The 16,645-nt window shown below is 39.7% G+C and overlaps 2 protein-coding genes across 4 annotated transcripts in view; one reads left to right on the forward strand and one right to left on the reverse strand.

The window, feature by feature from the left end:
• LOC108272125 (mucin-5AC) overlaps window positions 1–6,436 on the forward strand; it is a 119,039-nt gene extending 112,603 nt beyond the window's left edge. The window contains exons 2-7 of one of the 3 annotated variants that reach the window (XM_017480324.3): window positions 2,710–3,059; window positions 3,167–3,286; window positions 3,399–3,526; window positions 4,104–4,257; window positions 4,480–4,598; window positions 4,673–6,436. In XM_017480324.3, coding sequence (XP_017335813.2) covers window positions 2,819–3,059; window positions 3,167–3,286; window positions 3,399–3,526; window positions 4,104–4,257; window positions 4,480–4,598; window positions 4,673–6,256 — 2,346 coding nt within the window. In that variant the 5' untranslated portion in view covers window positions 2,710–2,818 and the 3' untranslated portion in view covers window positions 6,257–6,436. Of the gene's footprint in view, window positions 1–2,597; window positions 2,660–2,709; window positions 3,060–3,166; window positions 3,287–3,398; window positions 3,527–4,103; window positions 4,258–4,479; window positions 4,599–4,672 lie in introns of those variants that run through there. The other 2 variants (XM_017480325.3, XM_017480326.3) reach the window with 2 other exon arrangements.
• kif5ab (kinesin family member 5A, b) overlaps window positions 1–16,645 on the reverse strand; it is a 43,364-nt gene that overhangs the window by 7,260 nt on the left and 19,459 nt on the right. The window contains exons 11-21 of the mRNA XM_017480323.3: window positions 16,465–16,613; window positions 15,354–15,514; window positions 14,157–14,225; window positions 13,773–13,979; window positions 13,514–13,660; window positions 13,135–13,323; window positions 12,932–13,049; window positions 12,508–12,557; window positions 11,714–11,808; window positions 11,518–11,619; window positions 31–91 (exon numbers count right to left, since the gene is read on the reverse strand). Of these exons, the coding sequence (XP_017335812.1) occupies window positions 31–91; window positions 11,518–11,619; window positions 11,714–11,808; window positions 12,508–12,557; window positions 12,932–13,049; window positions 13,135–13,323; window positions 13,514–13,660; window positions 13,773–13,979; window positions 14,157–14,225; window positions 15,354–15,514; window positions 16,465–16,613 (1,348 nt within the window). The remainder of the gene's footprint in view (window positions 1–30; window positions 92–11,517; window positions 11,620–11,713; window positions 11,809–12,507; window positions 12,558–12,931; window positions 13,050–13,134; window positions 13,324–13,513; window positions 13,661–13,772; window positions 13,980–14,156; window positions 14,226–15,353; window positions 15,515–16,464; window positions 16,614–16,645) is intronic.

A 16,645-nucleotide genomic window follows, 5' to 3' on the forward strand; every position in this document is an offset into this window, starting at 1 on the left:
TCAGGCTTATGTGCTGAGTGAAATACTCACAACAGTTTCTTCCAGCCTTTTCATGTCCTGCTTAGCCTGCTCATGGCGTTCATTGAGATATCTGCTCACAGAAATCACAATCCCAACACACTCCATCAGATTAGATTTCACAACTACCATTATATCTGCAACTATATCTTACATGGAAATCGAACTGGTATCAATCATTTTCAGATTTCTCTCCAGTGCACCTTTTCATGGCTGTGTTATTAAAATTAGTGTATTTATTTATTTATTTATTACCAGACAACAATATTCATTATACAAAAAAAATCATCACACTTTTGTAATCTGCAGTGCTATGGAAAGATGTGTGAATTGTGTGTACTGTCTAATCTAGCAGGTTTTTTTTTTTTTTTTTTTACATTTGACTTTTTTTTTCTTCATTCACATGTATTAGTTGTTTTTTAACAAAGGGAATCTGAGTGATTTTGTTTATATGGCCCTTGGATTGTGAATAGGTCTTTGTAATGGCAGCCAAAAGTTAGCTCCAAGCTAGCATCTTGCTGTTTAAATCTGATAAGTTACAATGCATTAATCTAATAATTATGAGAGTTGTTAAAATCTGATCAAATTCATTAACTAATTTCTTTTCAGTCTGCTTCTTTTGGTGAGGGTTGTGGTAAAAATCAGGGGCTGTATTCACAAACACCTTTAAGGCTAAAAGTAGCTCCTAGCCTTTGTATGTGAGGTGTTGAACACTAAGCTCTCGTTCTGCCCTAGACACTGTTTTGGGAGATGGGGAGGTCACAAAATTGGAGGATAGGTACAAAAAAGATTGGGTTTTGACCAGTGTGATGATTGGTAGACAGGTTATTTTAAGGGGATGGAAATCAGATGGAGCGCCCTCGTTTCCAGAGTGGTGTGTGGAGATGGGGAGGGTGGCTGCCTTTCAGGAGGGGTCGAGCAGAAGGATGGGAATTGGGAATTCCTTCAGGAAGAAATGGAGCAGTTATTTGGCGTTTTTGGGGGACTCTCGAGGAGGGGCAGTGGAGAGTATAATTTAGTGTTTAGTCTATGATTATACTTGATTATTGTATTTTCCTTTTTTTTTTTTTTTTTTTTAATTGTTTGTATTTTTTTATTATTATTATTTTTTGGATATGAGTTTATATTCTATTGACCACAGCGGTTTTCGTGGGGGGACCAGGGTGGGGTGGGAGGTTGGTAGGGGGAGGGATTATAGTGGGGATTTATGTTAAAATAGTTTGATTCATTATATATGTTGTTTGTCTCTTTGTGTTAACTTGTGAATCAATAAAAGTGTTAATTACAAAAAAAAAAAGTAGCTCCTAGCTGGCACATTGAGAGAATGAGAATGGTCATGCTGTAATTATATGCTACACTTTGGGCAGTCCTGGCCAAATCACAATGTTTTAAGTGAAAAGAAGTAAACATAACCTCTGCAGCATATTATTTAAAAAACAAACAAACAAACAAACAAAAAAAACAAAATTTTTTGTAACCTCACATTTGATGAAAAAATAAAGCATTTGGACAACCTTCTTTTTATAAAGTCTCTGAATTTATTTAACTTGTTAGGCCTGATTCATTGGGATTCAATATTTAGGTCAGGAGTTATAATTAAGAATTGTCATCAAAGCATAATAACTTCTCTGACTCTTCAAACTTCTGACTCTTTAAATCTCCGATAATGAACCTAACTGATGCATACAAAGCAGAAGAAATCTATAAACTATATCAAAGCACTTCCAGCTCTCAATTTCCACTTGTCTAAAATGTTATTAAGGAATGGCAGTTAAAAGGAACGTTGGAAGTCAAAGCAAGATCGGGAGGACCAAGAAAACGCTCTAATATAATTGCTGTATGCTTGACATTAAGGCAAAGCAAAACTCATGAAACATATGAGAGCAAAGACTTGCAGGGAGCTGTAGCTGACACAGGAGTGGTGGTACATTGCTCCACTGTGCAGTGGTGCACAAACATGTTTGCATGGAGTCATCACAAAATCCAACTTTTAAAGCAGCTGTTCTTAGCTTGGGGGTCACGAAGCGGTAGTGGGGGGGGTCAGAGGAAAACTTTGATTTGCACGCCAAATACAGAGATCTGAGTGATATGGCATAGAAAAAACAACGTGATTCTTAAAAGTGAGTCCCACTTGCAAAAAAGTTTTTTAAAAAACACTGATCTGAAGTATGCAAAACTATGGGTAAAATTAATGCTCTTCATTAAGTGCACCTTGATGCTGTCACTTATAGTGCCAAAATCCCACCACTTGCTGCAATATGCACAAAAGGCAACTCATGAAGCAATTTTGACTAGGTGAATTAATCAGCATACACAGATGATAGGTGATCTTTTATTCATCAGGAACACACAAGTAGGAAGAACACTGACATAATAAATGGTAATACTACTACTACAATACAACAATCAATTGTTATTTTACAAACAAGTTTATGCTGTTTTAATTCAGAACAGTTTGGGGTAATGCTTGTTAATCAAAGACCATTCTTAAAAACAAGTTGAGAAAGCACACAGAGTAGGGAGATCAACTTTTTTTGAATTGTGGGAATGTATTACTAACCGTGTGGCCTATCCAATTAAGAATGAACAAGCATCCTAATTTGCTACACCTGGAGGACACTGGGATTGGCTGAGTTCATTGGTAAGCCAATAAAAAAGAATTTAAAATAATTAAATATAGCAAAATGGAAGTTTTCACAAGAAGTTACACCTAAGAACAAAGTTTCAATGTGCTGTGTTGTTTGGTTTGCTGTAGCCTGTTTCTGTGTAGGCCTATTTCTATCAAAGTTAATTTAACACAATGTGGCAAGCCAATTTTCTTATCATAGTGTATGCAACTCTGGGTTCGTTTTGCCTAGAGATAGTTCCAAAAGCAAATGTTACCTTTGAAATGTCTAATGCAGCTAGGCATTTTGGGAGGTTAGTTATTGGGAGTAGTACAAAGCTAATCTCAAATAAAAATAAGGAAAGTAATAGCACAAATCAACAAGCTGTGCTTGAGGACACTGAAGGATATCAGTCTGATCAACCTACTTCAACAGGTAATAATGGGCAGGCAATTGTATAGATTATTGCCTATTGTGGTGTGTATATGCTTGTTCTTTTGTTGTCTTTTTTTTGTTTTTACTGTGTATATTCTACATCTTAGCATGGCATAAGATGGTGGAGTCAAAGCTGAGGCGACTGAAACCTACTGTGTATTGTGGTGGTGATGCCATGACCCTGCGTGTTCAAGGAAGTACTATGCCCAACTTCATGATTGATGGAGGTGGTTATACTGGCCTGGATATCAAGCATTCTGACCATCATATTGTTTCTACTTCATAATCATAGTAAAAACAGCTTAATTGTGCACACATGCTATCTTGAAAATTGACAAGATTTTTACTCAGGTGACGGTCCAGTCCCACTGACACAGATACCTGCCAACTGTGGACTCTCAGTAACTCAAGGTCCCACAGATGCTGTCTTTAATGTAGATTATCAAGGCTGTCATGTTACACAACAGGTATATGCTTCTGCATGGACTGATTACATGAATGTAAGAGATGCTACTATGATGTTACTATAGCATGTAGTAATGATGCAACATATAATAGTTTTTACTAAATACTATAGCACTGTGGAAGAAACATTTGATTTGTAACTATTAATGTGACTCAATCATTCTTTGAAATCTATTCAAAACAATGTATGGAATGGATTCCTTATACAGCTAATAACTTACCCACTGTGCATGATTTGGCAAAATACACTGTACAGACTTGTCTTCATATGACAATACCATATGCAACTGGGGTAATTGTTGCTATATGTAAGTATAGCTGGTCATTTCCAAAAGTGCTTTAGTTATACTTCTGTTTAGTCTTACAATGAAACCAAAAAACTGCAAACTGGATTACTTCATACCTGAAGGTATGAAGCTCAGCATATTTTTAGTTATTTCCCTCATTGAACACACTTACTAAATATGATGAAATATGAATCTATTGCCTTTGAGTAGGGAAATCACCAAATTGCACAAAAACCCTAGGACTGGTGTTGGGCAGCCCGTTTTAAATTTTTTTTTTTTTATTTCCTTACAGGCAGATGGCCATGTTCTGCCACTGCGTCTGTGGGGAATGCCCGTGAAAATATCTTGTCCTTTGGCTCCATATGCTCTCCCTACTGTCTCTTGCCTTGCATCTGGTATGGTGACCAAGATAAGCTGCAAGTCTGCAGATGTTCTTAAACTAAAGGGTGAGCTTTTATTCCTGTCTAGTGTCACCAGGCTTTTTAATTTGGTTCTGGATGGGCACAACAGCATGGGATTTTCTTGCTCTAAAATGTAGTTGAAGTTGGCTTGGCATTTGGTTGATTAATTAAGCTGAACACAACTTGATGGCAATGTAGCCCTCCAGCACTAGATACTGATGTCCATGCTATTTTTCTGTGTTGAACATGGTTCTTGCTTTGTTCCAGTGAATGGCAAATGGGACCCCTTTATACCAGAAAGCAGCACATGTGGTATCACTGCAGAGTCTGAGACGGATAGAGTGGTGATCAATGCACCATACCAAAGCAGCTGCTGGCAAATTAAGGTAGTAATCCCTGGCAGCTTCAAATTTGTCTAATCTTTTGTCTGCATTCTCTATAAATATCTATTTTTCCCTAGGGTGGTGAAAGGTTTCTGTCCATACTGTGTGGCAATGAGGAATTTATCTTTTCCTGCCCTGATTTCCAGGACCCTCATCTCTATGGTCATGTTAGAATCATATCTTCTCACAATCATGATCCTAATGTAACGTCTCCTACAGACAGTATAATGGCCACGAACATTGCTACAACAGGCCTTGCTAGTAATCCAGAACAGCCCATGTCTTATCCTTTTAGTCATATGTATTATGGATATGATTGGGCAATCCCTGCAAGAACCACTACTGCCCCATCAGTCACTTCTAGCCCTACCAAAAATGCCCCTTCTACTATCTCTACCAGTAAAACTGTAGATATGATGTATCCTTTCCCTGAGATGTATTATCCATTCAGCCCCATGTCAAATGGCAAGCCTATGCCTCAAGGATATCATTGGCCTTTTCCTGCAAAAGCACCCACTATTGCCCCAACTACTACTGTTCCAACCACTACAACAGCAACCACCACAACATCCACTACTGTTGCTAGTAACCCCCAACAGTCTGCATATGCTTTCAATCAGATGCATTATCCATTTGGCCCCATGCTGTATCATCAGAACCCCATGCCTCATGGATATAATTGGGCTTTTCCTGCAAAAGCACCTACTACTGCCCCAACTACTACTGTTCCAACCACCACAACATCCACTACTGTTGCTAGTAACCCCCAACAGTCTGCATATGCTTTCAATCAGATGCATTATCCATTTGGCCCCATGCTGTATCATCAGAACCCCATGCCTCATGGATATAATTGGGCTTTTCCTGCAAAAGCACCTACTACTGCCCCAACTACTACTGTTCCAACCACTACAACAGCAACCACCACAACATCCACTACTGTTGCTAGTAACCCCCAACAGTCTGCATATGCTTTCAATCAGATGTACTATCCATTTGGCCCCATGCATTATCATTATAAACCCATACCTTATGGCTATCCCTGGGCTTTTCCTGCAAAAGCACCCACTACTTCCCCAACTACAACTGCTCCAACCACTAAAACAACAACTCCCCAATCAACTGCCACAACCTTGACTACTGTCGCCAATGACTCTCAGCAGTCTGTGTATTCTTTCAATCAGATGTATTCTCCATTTGGCTCAATGCATTGCCATCACAGGCCCTCACATCATCTTGGCTATCCTTTGATTTTTCCTGCAAAAGCCTCAACTACTGCTCCAAATAAACCTGCTCCAACAATTAAAACATTTGCTACAACTACTAAAGCTGCAACAAATTCCACATCCACCATCATCGCCAGTAACCCCCAACAGTCTGCATATCCTTTAAATCAGATGCATCATACAGTTGGATCCATTTTGTACCCTCAGAAGCCTGTACTTCATGGCTATCCTTTGGCTTTTCCTCCAAAAGCACACACTACTGCTCCAACAACTAAAACGGCAATAACTGCCACAATACCCACTATTGTGGCCAGTAACCTTCAACAGTCTGTGTATCCTTTCAATCAGATGTCTTCTCTATTTAGCCCCATGCATTACCAGTATAAACCTACTCGCCTTGGCTCTCATTTTACCAGTGATCTGCCAGCTTTGTAAAATGACCTTAATATAACTACACCAATCACTGTTTATCCCATGTCAAATGTCTGCTGTTTAAGTTACCTCACTATGTAGCCTGTACAACTTTAAATTGCTGTTCATATCACCATACTATCCACCTTGAATATCCTATCTTTGTGGTTCACTTTTTTTATTTCAATAAATTAAGCGAACTGATTCTGGGTGTCTGAGTGTTTTTAAGCAGTTTCAATTTAATATTGACAAATCTTGCAGTAGATAAATGGGTACAATGTGGTTAAATGCTTACAACTGAGACTCTATAAATGTCTTTAAAAAGTCATTGTTTTAATGTTGTAAAGACATTGTTAGTCTGTTCATCATGTTAGTCTTGGATTATGTGAAACATCTGCTGTACAAGTCCCTGTTAATGAGCTGTTACTATAGAAACAATAACTTATTAGAACAATCAATAATACACTTGCATAAACATGTCTTGAAGTTCAGACTCTAATAGATCTCTGTTCTTTAAATAAAACAGGGTGCTCACTTATCCCATTGCTTGAAAACACCTGACTCTAATTTCTACTTTCACACACTTGTCACAGATATGTAATAGGATAATTTTCCTTAATTGGTATGATCAATGACAAAGTCTAATATATTTGTTTAACTAGGTTCTCTTTGCCTACTTTTAGGACATGAAAATCTGAGTGTTTTAGGTCATATATTTGTGTGTGTGTGTGTGTGTGTGTGTGTGTGATTTTCAAGCACCACTATATATCCAGAGACAGAGTACAGATCCTTATAAACCCCCAACATTATAGACTACCAGTCACTAATAGTGACCAATCATAAGAAAGCTAGACTTCTGCCGGAGTATTTTCTGGCAGAGGTGGATTTGCATCAGTCCTTTTCAGGCCATTACTTTTTTCAATTTGCTCCAAGTCATCGGGTCTCTTTTTATAGTACACATAAAATGAAGACATATCAAAATAACAGTATTATATCAATAGGAATTATTTAGCATGCAAGACTTCATTACAGTATAAACAGATATCCAACAAACCATCATTTGACTCACTGAATGCATATTGCATATTATGCTGTAGCAATTGATACATAAATATTGCATATTTAGCCATTACATATCACATATTTGTACTATATATTACTAAGTATATTACATATGTTCAAACTTAGCATAAAGATTCTGCAATTAATTTACATCATTCCGTAAGAGGCATCACATTTATACTACATTGCATACGGAAAGTATTCACAGTGCTTCACTTTTTCCACATTTTATGTTAGTCTTATTCCAAAATGGATTAAATTAATTATTTTTCTCAAAATTCAACAATACCCCGTAATGACAACGTGAAAGAAGTTTGTTTGAAATCTTTGCAAATTTATTAAAAATTAAAAACAAAAAAGCACATGTACATAAATATCCACAGCCTTTGCCATGACACTCAAAATTGAGCTCAGGTGCATCCTGTTTGCACTGATCATCCTTGAGATGTTTCTACAACTTTATTAAATTCAGTTGATTGTAGAGTCAATAGTCGTCCATTTCACCTCTGGAAACGGATAATCAGCCTGTTATCAGTGTTCTTACTTGATCAGTGTCTTGATGAAGGCTCTGGCGTCCTCCGCGGATTTAAACTCCCTCTCGGTTCTGTCATGTGTAATGCAGAGGTGTGCCGGATAAAGCAGACCAAACCGTGTTCCCGGTATCTCACGAAGCTGGTGGCGGCAGTCATTGAAGGCAGCACGAGCACGGGCTATCTTCGCGATATGACCGGGAAAGATAGAGATAACCATGTCACCAACCTTCATCCGTTGTTGGGCTCTGGCCCGTCGAAGGATGTCTACACAGTCCGCATGATAATGCATTCGAGCGATTGTAGGACGGGGGCGCTCGCCGGGTTTGGGCTTCGGCTGCAGAGTGCGATGAGCGCGGTCCAGAAGTGGCTCTTTGTCCAGTGTAAAAGACTCTTTAAGCAGATTGGAAACAGCTGCCGGTGTGGACGCGCTGGTCGAGTCTTCAGGGACACCTACGATTCTCAGATTGTTGCGCCGTGATCTAGCCTCGAGATCCTCGCACTTATTTTCCACCCTCCCCAGGTCGGCAGAAAGGCGCTCCACTTTAGCCTGTAGCGTAGTGATGTCATCACAGCAGGTGGAGAGCGAAGTTTCCATTTCACCCATGCCGTTCTTCAATGCTCTTACCTCCGACTGGATAACCGTAATACTGACTGTTAATTCCGCCTTTACAGTCTGTAGCTCTTCCTTAATAGAGGCCAAGTTTTCGCCCAAGGCCGCCTGGAGCTCGGTTTTGAAAATGGCCGCCATTTCGTGTCGGAGTGAAGCGAGAAGCTCCTCCTTGAAACTGGGGGGGATAGTGGGCATAACAACACCTTTGCAGGGGGAGGAGGGACCACTACGAGGCAAGGATGCAGCGTGTGGAGCAGGCCGCTGAAGCAGAGCAGACGAAATGTTCCCGCCTTTGGCTTTTGCTGGCATTTTGGACATCAAAAGTTAATATTAAGCTGTAGGACATGACTTACATCAAAAACACTCCACAAAAAAAGTGCCTATAACATAATATTAAAGGTTGTTGCAGGAGCTCTGAAAGTTGCATCTTACTCCATCTATCGCTCAGCCGGAAGTCCAAATTCAGTTGATTGGACATGATTTGGAAAGGCACACACCTGTCTATATAAGGTCCTATAGTTAACAATGCATGTCAGAGCACAAACTAAGGCATGAAGTCCAAGGAACTGTCTGTAGACCTCCAAGACAGGATCATGTCGAGGCGCAGATCTGGGGAAGAATACAGAAACATTTCTGCAGCATTGAAGGTCCCAGGCCTCCCTCATCCGTAAATGGAAGAAGTCTGGAACCACCAGGACTTTTCCTAGAGCTGGCCAACCGGCCAAACTGAGCGATCGGGGGAGAAGGGCCTTAGTCAGGGAGGTGACCAAAAACCCGATGGTCACTCTGACAGAGCTCCAGCGTGTCTCTGTGGAGAGAGGAGAACCTTCCAGAAGAACAACCATCTCTGCAGCACTCCACCAATCAGGCCTGTATGGTAGAGTGGCCAGAGGGAAGCCACTCCTCAGTTAAAGGCACATGACAGCCCACCTGGAGTTTGCCAAAAGGCGCCTGAAGGACTCTCAGACCATGATGAAACAAAGATTGAACTCTTTGGCCTGAATGGCAAGCGTCATGTCTGGACGAAACCAGGCACCACTCATCACCTGGCAAATACCATCCCTACAGTGAAGCATGGTGGTGGCAGCATCATGCTGTGTTCTGATGTTTTTCAGCAGCAGGAACTGGGAGACTAGTCAGGATCGAGGGAAAGATGAATGCAGCAATGTATAGAGACATCCTTGATGAAAACATGCTCCAGAGCACTCTGGACCTCAGACTGGGGTGAAAGTTTATCTTCCAACAGGACAATGACCCTAAGCACACAGCCAAGATAATGAAGGAGTGGCTACAGGACAACTCTGAGAATGTCCTTGAGTGGCCCAGCCAGAGCCCAGACTCGAACACGATTGAACATCTCTGGAGAGATCTGAAAATGGCTGTGTACCGACGCTCCCCATCCAACCTGATGGAGCTTGAGAGGTCCTGCAAAGAATAATGGGAGAAACTGCCCAAAAATAGGTGTGCCAAGCTTGTAGCATCATACTCAAAAAGACTTGAGACTGTAATTGGTGCCAAAGGTGCTTCAACAAAGTATTGAGCAAAGGCTGTGAATACTTATGTACATGTGCTTTTTTTTTTTTAAATAAATTTGCAAAGATTTCAAACAAACTTCTTTCATGTTGGCATTATGGGGTATTGTTTGTAGAATTTTGAAGAAAATAATGAATTTAATCCATTTTGGAATAATGCTGTAACATAACAAAATGTGGAAAAAGTGAAGCACTGTGAATACTTTCCGGATGCACTGTACATGGCCAAATGGTTGTGGACACCTGACCTTCATGCCCATATGTGGGTCTTCCCCAAAGTGTTGCCACAAAGTTGGAAGCACATAATTGTATATTGCAGAATGTCTTGCTGTAGCATTAACATTTCCCTTCACTGGAACTAAGAGACCCAAACAAGTTCCAGTATTACAGTGTCACAGTGCATAAGGTGAGGTCAATGAAGGCATGGTTTGCCAAGGTTAGAGTGGAAGAACTATAGTGTCCTGCACAGAGCTCTGACCTCAGCACCACTGAACACATTTGGGATGAACTAGAATGCTGACTGCACCCCAGGCCTGCTCACCTGACATCAGAACTTGACCTCACTAATGCTTTTGTGGCTAAATGGGCAAAACCCCACAGCCACGCTCCAAAATCTTTTGGATAGCCTTCCCAGATGAATAGTGGTTGTTATAACAGCAACAGAGGGCTAAATCTGGAATGAGGTGTTCAACAAGCACATATGGGTAAGATAGTCAGATGTCCACAAATCTTTGGCCATATAGTGTATGTTTTTGGATTGCTTGTTCTACCACAGAAAAGTCTCACATGATTGGCTATTCTATGCAAACATCTGAATCTGGATTGAGCCAACAGAGGAGGTTGTTAACACTCATTATAAGACCATTTCAACATGGTTGCATGTACAGTGTATACCCAGGCTATGGCTATTTTTTTCTGGTCACTCTTGTGCTTTTTTACACGATCTTCCCCTGGAGAGATCCCCAATGTAAACCCCAGTGTTCCCAAAAAATTAAATGAGAGAATTGTTTATCATGTGACAAAGAAGCATTTGCCATAGCTCTATCAACCTTCCCTCTCATTAGCTGTCATGGCATGTACATGTGCTCACACTGTAATAATTATTTTAGATAATTATATCACAACACTGTTGAATTCTCAGATCTAAAGCTTTCTGTAAATAGATATTTATTTAACATTTCAAGATTCAAGATGCTTTATTGTCATACATGCAATAGGCCCACACACTGAAATTCTTACTTTGCTTACACACCTCTGGGTGGTGCAGAAAATTAAGTAAACTGAGAGAAATAAAGCAGTAAATATTACAGTAAATATACAATATAAATATTATGGACGTAAGAGAGCATGCTGGCCTAGAGTTAGCCTGCCTCACACCCCTGGGGTTGGGGGCTCTACTCCCACCTCCACCCTGTGTGCGCCTGCATGCTCGCTCCTGGGGTTTAGTCGTGATATGTCCAAAATCATGAACTTGCCCAAAAATAAGATTTATTTCAATATTATCAAGGTCAATCCAATAATCGTATGTATTTGTATGTAAAAACTCACTTCAGCTCTTCCAACCGGGCACTCTTCTCATACTCTCGACTTTTCAGGCTTACAAACTCAGCACGCAACTGCTGTAATTCCACAACCAGCCTCTGATTTTCACTAAAAGAGGGAGGGAAACAGAATAAGGCAAATAGATTCCACAGATGAGAGGGAAAAAAGGTAAAGAAGAGGGCAAAATTTTGGTATCACTGACTCTGTGAGCTCGTCGATTATCTTCTGCTTGTTGTTGATGTCATCGCGCAGGCGTCCAAGTTGTTTGTGCTGTGATTCAAGATGATTGCCTCGGTGCTGTTTCACATAAAAACATTACTACCATTAAAATCAATACTAGTTCAAAATGGAATTATTTGTGGCATTTGCATGGCTACATAACATCTTTAGCACATCAGTAGTAGTAAATTAATATATACATGTACAGTACTGTGCAAAAGTTTTAGGCACCCTATTTTATTTTGTACAAACTTTGTTATAGATTTTTTTATTTTATTTTTTTTTTTACTTCTACATTATCGAGTCAGTAGATTTCCAAACATTCGTTTTCCAGCACAAAATTAAATGTTACAGGAAACTGTTTGTATGTCAGTAAAGAAAGCAGCATATTAAGTGGTAAGAGACTCTTTTCAGACAGAAAACACAATGAATGCTGGATTTTGGTGCCAAAATAAAAAGCAAGTGCGAAAGTCCACGTCTCCAGAAGAACCGTGACTGGTTCTGCAAATACTCAGTAAAACTTACAGCTCATTTCCTTGTAAAACTGCACTACTTCTACCTTAGACTACTTTTCTTTTTTTAAAGCAAAGGGTCGTCACACCAGATATTGCCTTTGTTTCATTTATTACTGTTTACTGCTCTTTATAGTATTTTTTTAAAATAAAATGGGGAAACATTTCATTTCATTATTTTTGAAGGCATCTTTGCTCTACAGCATTTCTTTGCATATGCCTAAAACTTTTGCACAGTACTGTTCATACAGATATTCGTGTTGACCTTAGGTTCCCCAGACTCCTCGTTGTCTTGATGGTTTTCTTGAAGGCTCTCTGTAAATAAAGAAGCTATTATTGAACACACTCCGTAATACAAATGGTGTTACTGGTCATACAGACGTGAAATTAGCTTTAATATACAGGCTCTCATAATATACAGTATAGTGCAGTATAGTGGTTAGCTAAATACAGGCTCTTTGCTACTTTACATTATAACTGTGGTAGTATATTACATTAGTTTTATTATGCTTTTTAATTACTATTCATTTTATTTATAGTTCATTGTAGATTGAGATTTACTTGGACAAACATTTTCAGCATATAAGCATATTTGTGATGGACTTAGTGTCCCTGAAATGCAACTGTTTTCCTGCCATGGTGTTATGTGTGTGTTAGTTACAGTACAGTAGGTAGTGTTGCAGGCTTGCCTGCATTCTGTAATCTTGCGATCTCAGTCACAAGACAGTCACAGTTCTCCTCCAACTGCCTCTTCTTCAGCTCCATATTCTGCATGTACTCAGTCAGAGAGCGGATCTTTGCCTCATGCTACACATATATGCCAAAAACACAGTGAACAGTACAGACAATGTTTTGACATTGTGGGTGTGAGTGTGCATTTATGTTTTCTCACCTGTGATATGAGCAGTTGGCAAGATGACAGTTCTCTCCCAGTCTCCTCCATTTTGCGTTGGCTGTCTGTCTGCAAGTTTTCTAGCTGCCTACAGCGGTTAACTAGGGACTTCAACTCTGACTTGACCTTACTAATGTAAACGCACACCATGGCATACTCTCCCTCTAACACACCAGAGAGATCATGTGGCTATAAAGACAAAAAAAAAGATACAGTCAAAGGAGTGGGGGGAAATGGGGGGGGTTGCTGTTAATGTGGGCAGTTAACATATGTATTTGAAAGACTCCAAATAACAGAGATCAAATGAGTGATTGAGTGAGATCACTAATGAGGAATGTGTACACCAATTTGTGCCCAAATCACACATGCATACACATACAAGTCTGATTTCACCGCTGCCCAAGATGATGCTGAAGTCACTCAGGTCTTTCAACAGGGTATTTAGAATCTCAGTGATGCGTTTCCTCTGCTGACTGTTCACTTCCTGCAGCTGTGAAAAGTCAGTCTCCAAGCACATCAAATCTGTCTGAAGCATAAATTACCCCTGGCCAGTTAAAATAGACTTTAAATTTAAAGTCCCTATTAAGGACCCTCATCAAACAGTAGTTTAAACAGCAATAAAAAAAAACAGGGTTCACCATTTTCTGGGCAAGCTCTTGGGTGAGCAATTTGTTCTCCATACTCTTGTCTTGGGCTTCACGACTCTTCTGGTCATAGCTGAGTGCTAGTTCCTCCAGAGCCTGCAAAACGTCCTTCACTTCTGCTTTAGCACTCTCATTCTCAGCCTGAAGGTGGCCCAGCTCACACTGGACCCGCTCGCTGTCTGCACATGACGACGCCAAAAACTATATACAAACACAATAATGCACAAATAGTCATATGAGATAAAGTATATGAGCCATTGTCGCAGACACATTTAAAAATGGCACATTTAAAGAGATTAAATAATTGGGGGGAAAGAAACCAGAAAACAATGAATGAGAGAACTGAGAACAGACTCATCAGACAGCAAAATTCTCCACCTCTTCCTGATCCAGCATCTGCTTCTTCAGTTTTTCCACCAGCTGACTCTGCAAGTTAATCTCATCATCCTGCGATTAGGAAGAGAGCAGAGACACCAGCAAAACTTAGAGTTTAGGTAGCATATATTTAAAACAACAACAACAACAAAAATCAATGCCAAATTCCTTATCAGGTTACATTTGGAAGAATGGAAATGAGTACAAAAGTGTCAGTATAGAATAATTATAGGTGACTTAAAGGTATAGGTGAATTATAATTCACTGGCTAGGCTCTTCATTTTCAGACTGTGTAATAGTAGACTACAATGATGGTGTGACTTTTTTACTGTGTTCATCATCATTGTGAGATATCCTCTCCAAATGACACAGACAAAACGGTCATATGAAAATTCAGTTCACCATAAATACTTAACCAGTTCTGGGAGATGGACACTGTTTAAATCTGTTATCATTATTTGACATTGTACTGTATATTAGATGTCTTAAATATGAGCTTGTATAGTTTCAGGCAAATATGTGACTGAATAAAAAATACAACCAAACTATTCATAAACAGGTGGTGTTGTCCAAAATGGCATAAAAGAAAGCCTTTTTTTATTACTTTAAATTGAGTCAGATAAGTACAGGTTCAGTGGGGCACACTGGTGAACTGGGTAGCATTGCAACCTCACACCTCAAGGGTCCCTGGTTCAATCCTGAACTCACATGGGTTTCCTCTGGGGTCTCTGGTTTCCTCTCACCTTCCCAAAGACAGTTGTGATTGAGTTTGTGAATGTGTGTGAGCAAGGTGCGCTGAGATGGACTGATGTCCCATACAGGGTGAATTCCCACCTCACACGTTCTCCATATCCTTGGCATGTCAGAACATGCAGTGTATTGGCAGTATGGATCACAGGCTGCCAATTCATCTGTTTAAGAATTCCTTATGTACATGAACTTTTCACAGACCACTGAGTCAGGACTAATTTCACTGGCACAATGTCTTTTCTTAGGTCTTGTTCATTGCATAATTATGAACTGCCATATTCCGAGGGCAAAGGCTTTAGATCTTTTCAAGATATTTGATACTTGATCTTATACACCCCTGAATAGCTGGTCCATTATCTAGCACATCATCTTTCTTTCCCAGTGAGAAAAAGCACAATTATTTTGTTAAGGATTTCACCATGCATTTGTATGTGTCCAAGCTATACCTACCTTGTCATCTAGCCGTTTGTAAAGTTTGCACAACTCCTCTTCTGTAACCGTGAGGGGAACTGAGGATGGACCACTGCAGCTGTCATCTAAAACAGCTTCTGCACTAAGCTCAGACTCCACAACACACACACTGTCCTGCTCCACCTCAGGAACCGCCTCTCCTACAACAGAAATATCACCATTTTGTGACCATTTAACCTATGCTTACAGACTCTCTCTCTCTCTCTCTGTCTGCCTGTCGGTCTCTTTGTCTGTCTGTCTGTCTGTCTGTCTCTCTGTCTCTCTCTCTGTGTATCCCTCTCTCTGTCTCTCTGTTTCTCTCTGTCTCTATTGCACGCTCTCTCTCTTTCTCACACCCACTTTAGTTTTACTATCTTTATCAGGTACGGTACTTCCACTGACATACAGTATGTATTAGTGTAGATACATGCTGCCATTGCTAACCTATAAATTACCCTAGTAGTAACCAAAAGTAAATATTTTTGCTCTCGATACTTTTAATTAATTAACAAACAAACAAATAATTACGTAAAATAAATGTAAAAAATAATATGAATAAATGAATTAATTAATTAATCCTTTTTGGTGGAGAATTAGGTAATTGCCTTCATAAATGTCCACCAAATTCTTCAATTATAGGACATTTTGCTTTGTAGGTTTTAGAAATTAGCTGTGTCTTTTAGAAATAATAACTATATATCTGTTTTACTGTTAGGACAACGTAAGGAAAGTACGAAAAAAATAAGTACCCTAGTTATATAGTCAAGTTCAATATATAGTTAAGTTCAAACAACTTTAGTCAGCAAGTGTTCAGCCCATGTTGGTTTTTTTTTTTTTTATGCCAGAAAGTGAATAAAGACCATATGTTCTTCTCTTTTAACTTTTTCCCCTCGCCCTGCCCTTAATGCCAAAATCTGTAATGAAAATGAAAGGAAAGGGATATGTCCAATCTAACCACAAAGCAACTGAGCCCTAGGCCCTGTTTAAGGATGGCATTCATCCTGCTTTAGTGCACGCAGTGCCTTATCAAACACACAGAAGTAATATTGTTGCACACAAATACACAAATGTGAGTCTGTCTATGATGAACATGACTTTGTAAAGGCCTTACCATTACGCCAGCGATTAAGTTCAGCCTCCAGTCTCTGGATGCTTTCCTTCAGACTCTTGTTCTTTTCCTTCTCCTTCTCGTATTTCCTCCTGTATTGCTCTGCTGTCAGCTCCAGATTCACTGATACTGTGTTCCTTATGGTTTTAGCACTAAGAAAGGTAGGTGTGGCAAAGAGTAAGAG

The sequence above is a fragment of the Ictalurus punctatus genome, chromosome 11 (assembly GCF_001660625.3).
Source record: "Ictalurus punctatus breed USDA103 chromosome 11, Coco_2.0, whole genome shotgun sequence".
NCBI classification, from domain to species: Eukaryota; Metazoa; Chordata; class Actinopteri; order Siluriformes; family Ictaluridae; genus Ictalurus; species Ictalurus punctatus.